This window comes from Saccostrea cucullata, unplaced genomic scaffold (genome assembly GCF_032062105.1).
Source record: "Saccostrea cucullata isolate Sc308-1 unplaced genomic scaffold, CSIRO_AGI_Scuc_v1 ctg335, whole genome shotgun sequence".
Lineage (NCBI taxonomy): Eukaryota > Metazoa > Mollusca > Bivalvia > Ostreida > Ostreidae > Saccostrea > Saccostrea cuccullata.
Window position 1 is genome coordinate 109,989 of NW_026923229.1, and position 6,861 is coordinate 116,849.

Below are 6,861 nucleotides of genomic sequence, written 5' to 3' on the forward strand. Positions count from 1 at the left end.
ACAAAAAAAAAAAAAGAAAATTTGTCCATTGTCCAAACTAGTTTGACTTTTTCTTTCTTTGACTACAATGTAACGTGCCTTTTGAAAGGGGGGACTGGGCGGGGGCTAAACCAGTTTCACTTTGTTCAATGCCTATATTATGTTTATCTTTGCAGAAGTGGGGGGTAAGCATCCCTTGCCCCCCCCCCCCCCAACCTGTTCCCGACGCATATGGATTAAATCACAGTTTTGAAAACCAATTCATAAATATGTATATTTATGCTGTTGAATTTAGAACCGGTTTCATGATCAAAATTCCACGACCCGGCTCAGTTTTCAACGGACTAGTGTCTAAATTCAATACCTTTCGTCTTAGTATTCAACGTTGAAAAATGACCCCTCAATTTTCAACCCGGATCAAAATTGAACGTTACACCGGTTGAAGTGACGTTAAACTGACGTAGCGATGCTGCTCCGGTCGATAGACATAATTTTATGCATGTTTATTATTCCACGAAAACGTATCTAATCATAATATGAATTAGAAATTTTGCATAATTGTTTTATTCGTTCTTTATTAAACGTTGATGAATTTTCATGAAATTATCTCCAAACTTTATGGAGAAATGTAATTGTCTCAATAATTTCCAGATAGCCCTCGTAAATATAGAACAACCCATTACTTTTTATTTTAGAATGTATAATATTATTATTTTTCAATTTAATTTTACTTTATTTTTGATTGTAATCAATATGTATCATCCTTTGATTTTCCGGTTAAGTCTAAGTTGATATTACTGAAAATTTGTATTATCTCACCTTACAATAGTTGTTTATTTCTTATTTTTTTATCTTTATATTTTGTGTCTGCTAAAATTGTGTATGTCATTATTAATAATAATTTTAAGCATTTCAAACAAATTATTAAGTGTCACAAAAGAGGTAACACATGACAAACTGTTTTACAGACTTTAATCATTGAAGGAGGAGAAGATAAGGTGGTTTAGTGTTTAGAGGATTATGAAAAGAAGTAAAAAAATTGATGGGTATTTGGGCTGTCCGAATACTAATTGCATTAATATAAAACAAATATTAGACAGAATAACTTGAATTTTTTGTATATCCACTACACAGAGTTACATGTATTTATGAAAAACTTAATACATTTAACAAAATTGAATAGACTTACACATGTACCTTTACTGAACATTTATACTAAAACACTCACTTTTTTTCTTTTAGCTGGTTTCTGCTACAGCGTTTAAATTCATACAGCTTAGTGGTGTTGCATTCCATTGAAATGGAATCAAAATTTGGCACAGGTTTTATTTTGTTCTTTTGACTTTCAACTATATCAAACAGATCGTATGTACTTTTGAAAATAACATGAAAATAATTACAAAACATAATGGATAGTTTTTTTTAAAAAAATGGAAAATTTATAAAACAGAAAAAGAAGACATTTTTAAAGGGATTTTTTTTTTCATTTACAATTACTAGGACAACTAAAAAAGGTTACTGATAATTTTTGATGCATCGATATAGCAAATGTCTGCAGATGAAAATATACATTAGAATGAATAAAATAAGTCATGCAAAAGCATTCCTGTTTATTCATATCTGATTCAAGTTACAATTTTCTTTGACATAAGTTATATGTTAATGAAATTCTGAAAGACTTTATTCAAATGTTTTTCCCTGTCTCACTGAAGAATTATCAGAATTTCATTAACATATAACTTATGTCAAAGAAAATTGTAACTTGAATCAGATATGAATAAACAGGAATGCTTTTGCATGACTTATTTTATTTATTCTAATGTATATTTTCATCTGCAGACATTTGCTATATCGATGCATCAAAAATTATCAGTAACCTTTTTTAGTTGTCCTAGTAATTGTAAATGAAAAAAAAAAATCCCTTTAAAAATGTCTTCTTTTTCTGTTTTATAAATTTTCCATTTTTTAAAAACAAAACTATCCATTATGTTTTGTAATTATTTTCATGTTATTTTCCATTAATAGCGAGTTAAATAATTTGTAAATCATACACAAATACATTATTTAAGCATTGAATTCATATTTTTGGATGTCTTCGGTCCTATAACACACCTGGCCGTGCCGACAAATTGAATACCGCGCGTTAGCGCGGTATGATAATTTCTCGGCACGGCCAGGTGTGTTATAGGACCGAAGACATCCAAAAATATGAATTCAATGCTTATATTTACATTCTCTAATTTTTGTTCTTCATAATTGCTTATTTCGTTAATCTTTAATGTGAATTTAGCGCCTTTCAAAACTGCCTTGGTTAATAGATGTAAGAGCCGTTTGTGACGTCAAATGACGTTAAATGACGTTGCAAAGTTAACTTACGCAAACAAACATTGCGAAGAAAAAAGTGACAAATTAATTCTTAACGCACGTAATGTTAATTTTTACGTTATTTTTTCAGGGTTATAGTTTTCCATTAAATTGAAGTAAAATATTTTACATTTTGGTGTTCCTAGAGTATTGAAAATTGCATATAGTTCCTACTATGTATTCTAACGCGCGGTGACAAGGTTTTGCGTGTGTTATAGTAATTTGAACGTCGTGGATTTCTAATGAATTTCATGAGGAAAATCACACTGAATGTAAATATTCTCATTTAGAATTTTAAAAGAAATGCATCCGATGATCTCTAAACTTTACAATAGTTAACTGTTAACAGTATAGTTAATTTATTAAGCCGCTTAATCCGAAACAGGCACATATTATCTTACACAATACGTCATTACATAGATAAGATATAAAAATAAATTATAAGATTAATTTAGTAGTTTATTACAACATCCTTACATGGAAAACATAGATCGAAAACCTTATTGACAAACAGAAGTTCCTGACAGGAAGTTAAGATCTGTTGTGAAGTCACCTTTGAAAAAATAAATTTATCAGTTTTATCTAATTATGAAGATAATTCAAACCCGACTATTTTGTTCCATTAGTAGAAGCCTAAGTCATTGAATATAATTCATAGTAATTTTTATATAAATATGCATACAGTATTTATTTAAAGAATAAAGGAAAATCAAATATTTTTTTTTTAAAAGGTTGTTTAGTTACGAAGGCTAAAATATTGTCCGTGTACAGGTATAAGTACTTTGTTGTGAAAAAAATGTTCGGGTTCGTTCTTCATGAGATATATATGTAAGCGACAAATTTAATTTTTCGAAGGTGATTTCACGCGATATCAACATAGGATTATTTTTTGTGTGACCTAACAAAAATTATTTTTTTACTTTTGATTTTTGATATCTTTTAAAAGAGAAAGACTTTGGGGATATAATTTGACAAAAAGTGAAACAATTTATGGACAATTATTTTTTCAAGAAGAAAAACGAATATAATTTTTAGCGATTAGAATCGGACCAAGCGGCTTTAAAGAAAAACAGGAAACAGAACAATAACTATTATTATATCACACATTTTGCTCGGGGTCAAACAATTAGAGGTATTTCTTTTCTTCTTGTGTGTGTAAATACTTACAAGATATAAACAGGCTGTAAACAGATTCTCCTCCACAGAATAAATCAGGCCTTGTTATGTTATCTTGCAAGCAGTTATATTTACAACTATGCTGAGATGAGTGAGATGGTTTCTCTAGAGATTTGTTTAGACACAGGCATGATGATTGCTTGTGAAATACAAATACTATTTTAGAGTTTTATTTTACACAATTAAGACTATGCTAAAATAGTACTAACATATTGCATACGCAAGGGAGATATACAATAATTGTGTTTTTTCAGGTCACTCCGGTAAAGTAGCAACTTGAGTAAAATTTTCACTTAGCCAAAAAGACGAGGCACAATGAAATCATTTGAATTTGCGAGGATCAATGATCCACGATTTTGGAAACCCACGAACAATGCTATTTCCTCAGGAAGTATTGTTTTGAATCTGAGTTATCGTATAATTGACAATTAACCTCCCCCCCCCCCCCTCCACACGCAATAATTTTTTTTATATAATTAATTCAATGATTAAATAATACAAACTCAGTTCTTTTCATCTTACATGTTTACGTGTTCTGAAATCATAGCTAAACGCAATGCAAGAATCGGGGTTAGTTATACATAATCAGTGTCACGTTTACCGTGTGCAGGTATTTGGAATTGAAAAATCTATTTCAATTGAGATGGAATTCAAGCAAACTTTTGAAACATGAATTTTGAAACGGAAAAGCCACAGTTGAAAAAAAAGCTCTGAATAGCCCCCCCCCCCCCCCCCCCCCCCCCCCCCGATAAGAAATTTTTCTAAAATAGAAATATATTAAAAAGATTGTTTGGATAAGCAGTTGGGGAGTAAGATCATTTTATGGGGGAAAGCCTATAATTTTTTAAAAGTCAAAATTAAAAGTAAAAATTTACGATCAGAAAAACGTCTTTAGTGGTTGTAGTTCACCTGGACCCGACCCCAAAGCCACATCACTCTAAACTTTACATTCATTCTTTGATGTTATATTTACATGAATCGCAGAGTTGTTCTTATCAATTTTTAATTTCATTATCTTTTTTAAACCAATGAAGAGGAAAAAATATATTCACCATAAAGGTCATGTATATATGAATAATACGTACTTTCTTTTCATTTATTCCGCATTTTCCAACTTAAAAATGCTAATTCTATGAGATTAAACGGACAACGGGCACAATGACCATGTGAACTTAAAATTGACTTTGAGGAAAGCCAAAAAAATCAAGTTTATTTATTCCCTCAAGCGATGAATTTGAGTTTATATGATTGATGATTGATTCAATAGAATTTTCTTTTAGCCAGTGTTCGTTCTTTCATATTTTCAAATATTTAGTGGAATGTATCATATATTTCAAAATAAAAAAAGTAAACAATCCTTGTGTACCTTAAGAGCAAACAAAAACGAGTCGTTTAGCATTTCCTCGGTACATCTTTCTTGACATAGTCCCGCTGATGGAATATTCAGGGTCAAGTTTCTCATTATCATATGAGATAGATCCTGATGTGAATAACATTCTAAAATTTTTAAAGATTTGATAACATTATTAATTTTGATCTGGCCAAAGAAAAAGGTTTTAAATTTCATTTGTGAAATTGAAATCAAATGGTATCATTGATATTAATTTCATTTTCCGTTTAATGTTTGGAAGAGCAACTGCTCAAGAATATTTAGAGGTGAAACAAGTGTATGCTAATCAGCAGTCACTGTGTTTATTGATTGATAAGCGGCAATGGCTTTTTTTAGAAATAAAGAAAACAACATTCTGTAGATTTAAATGTATAAAATTGAGACTTAAAATCATTTTTATAAAAGATATCTCAGTTCCTGAACATTTTGATCACCCCTCGTACAACCATTAACGTTCCCTATTAGCCACTATAGTAAGCAATATATATTCGCAATGAGCATGATAGCAGAAAGATGCTATTAAATTGAAATAAAATAATACTTCTTTAAAAATGAATAAAAATACATGTACATTTTGATAAAACAAGTGGTGCACAGTACATAAAATATTCCTTTTCGTAATTAAATAAATGAAAAATACTATTGTTTACCAAATCACAGCACAAAAAGAAGGGAAGATATGACTATTCCTTTCTGTAGAAATGCAGTTCATCTGCTTGATTATTACAAGATTGTTATTACCTAAAGTACCAATCCATTGATAGCGACGTTTATGGTATGTTGTCCAGTAAAAATTGTTGGACCTGGGGGCCGTTCTGATCTGCTCTCCACTAGCCTTGCATTCCTTCTGTGCTCTAAACCATGAAAAGCCATTGCCGCCATGTAAAATAACTAGAAATAATTCAAGATAAGTGACTTGAAAAACGATAATACATGTACAAAATTTAAGAATTCATGCAAATCTGTGATTATATAGGTATAAAATTAAACTTTCATGCATTAACTTTTGATATTTTTTCAAAGATATGAATTGAGAGGCCTTTCCATGTCATTTTCTTTGTCAACCCTCTCGATTAGAAGCATTGATGTATTTTGGGAATTTTTTCCGAGCCTTGTTTAGTGATATATTCTTTTCGAATCATATTTTTTCCAACAATTTTGAACCTCTTAAAATATTTGGAAAAAAAAATGATGATGTACAGAAGAAAATAAACATTCATTTATACATTGCTTTTGGTTTGCTTGATGAGTAATAGAGCAAGAGAAAAAAAAAGAGAAAAAAAAACGATTACAACCTGTTAGGCTTAACACAATCAATGCTTGCTTCTTCAATAAACGATGACTTGGAAACATAATATGATCTTTTTTCTCAAATTCTAAAAGAAATAATCATTTAGTAAGAAAATGAAATGGTGTCTAATAAATGTCGTTGGAATGATAGGGTAAAAATTTGATTTTATAATAGTTCTACGAAAAGTTTTACCACCTTTACTATCAAGTATAACTTCCCTCTTACAACCAGAAGTTTTATGATTCACTCAGATACATGTAAAACGGAGAAAGGGGTTTTCCGTAGAAACGCGAACAGGGAATAATATTTAAAAGTAATCAAATATTACGTAGAGAAGAGAAAATAGATTATCTGCCAGAATATTTATCTTTCAGTAAATAGGGATCGAAAAAAATCGTATTACATTAGCTGCCAGTGTGTTACTTCCCACATACGATTATATGTAATACTGGGCTATTAGTCATGTCTTTACAACTTCTAAATGTAAAATATTTGTCATTGCCTTAACCCATGCATAAAAATCTCAAATTAAATTTATACATTTTTAATATTCGTCATGTTTGACCAAAAGCTAGAGAATTTGTTCAAGTATTCAATTCAATATATACAGTGTAAGTGTATTATCGAAACATTGATTTTTTTTATGCCTTCCTAGGATTTT

At 30.1% G+C, this 6,861-nt stretch overlaps 1 protein-coding gene across 1 annotated transcript; it reads right to left on the bottom strand.

Moving 5' to 3' along the window:
• Positions 1-1,188: 1,188 nt before the first annotated feature.
• Positions 1,189-6,296, bottom strand: LOC134263487 (uncharacterized). The gene is made up of 5 exons (XM_062745837.1): positions 6,205-6,296; positions 5,651-5,800; positions 4,886-5,016; positions 3,511-3,658; positions 1,189-1,328 (listed from the first exon to the last, which is right to left on the bottom strand). The coding sequence occupies exons 1-5, from the start codon at positions 6,260-6,262 to the stop codon at positions 1,204-1,206; spliced, it is 612 nt and encodes a 203-aa protein (XP_062601821.1). The 5' UTR covers positions 6,263-6,296; the 3' UTR covers positions 1,189-1,203.
• Positions 6,297-6,861: the final 565 nt, after the last annotated feature.

Coding starts and splice junctions, on each gene's coding strand:
- LOC134263487 (XM_062745837.1), bottom strand. CDS start 6,262: ATGTTTCCAAGTCATCGTTTATTGAAGAAGCAAGCATTGATTGTGTTA. Junction 5,801..6,204: donor GATTGTGTTAAGCCTAACAG/GTTGTAATCGTT, acceptor AATTATTTCTAG/TTATTTTACATGGCGGCAAT. Junction 5,017..5,650: donor TCAATGGATTGGTACTTTAG/GTAATAACAATC, acceptor TAAAAATTTTAG/AATGTTATTCACATCAGGAT.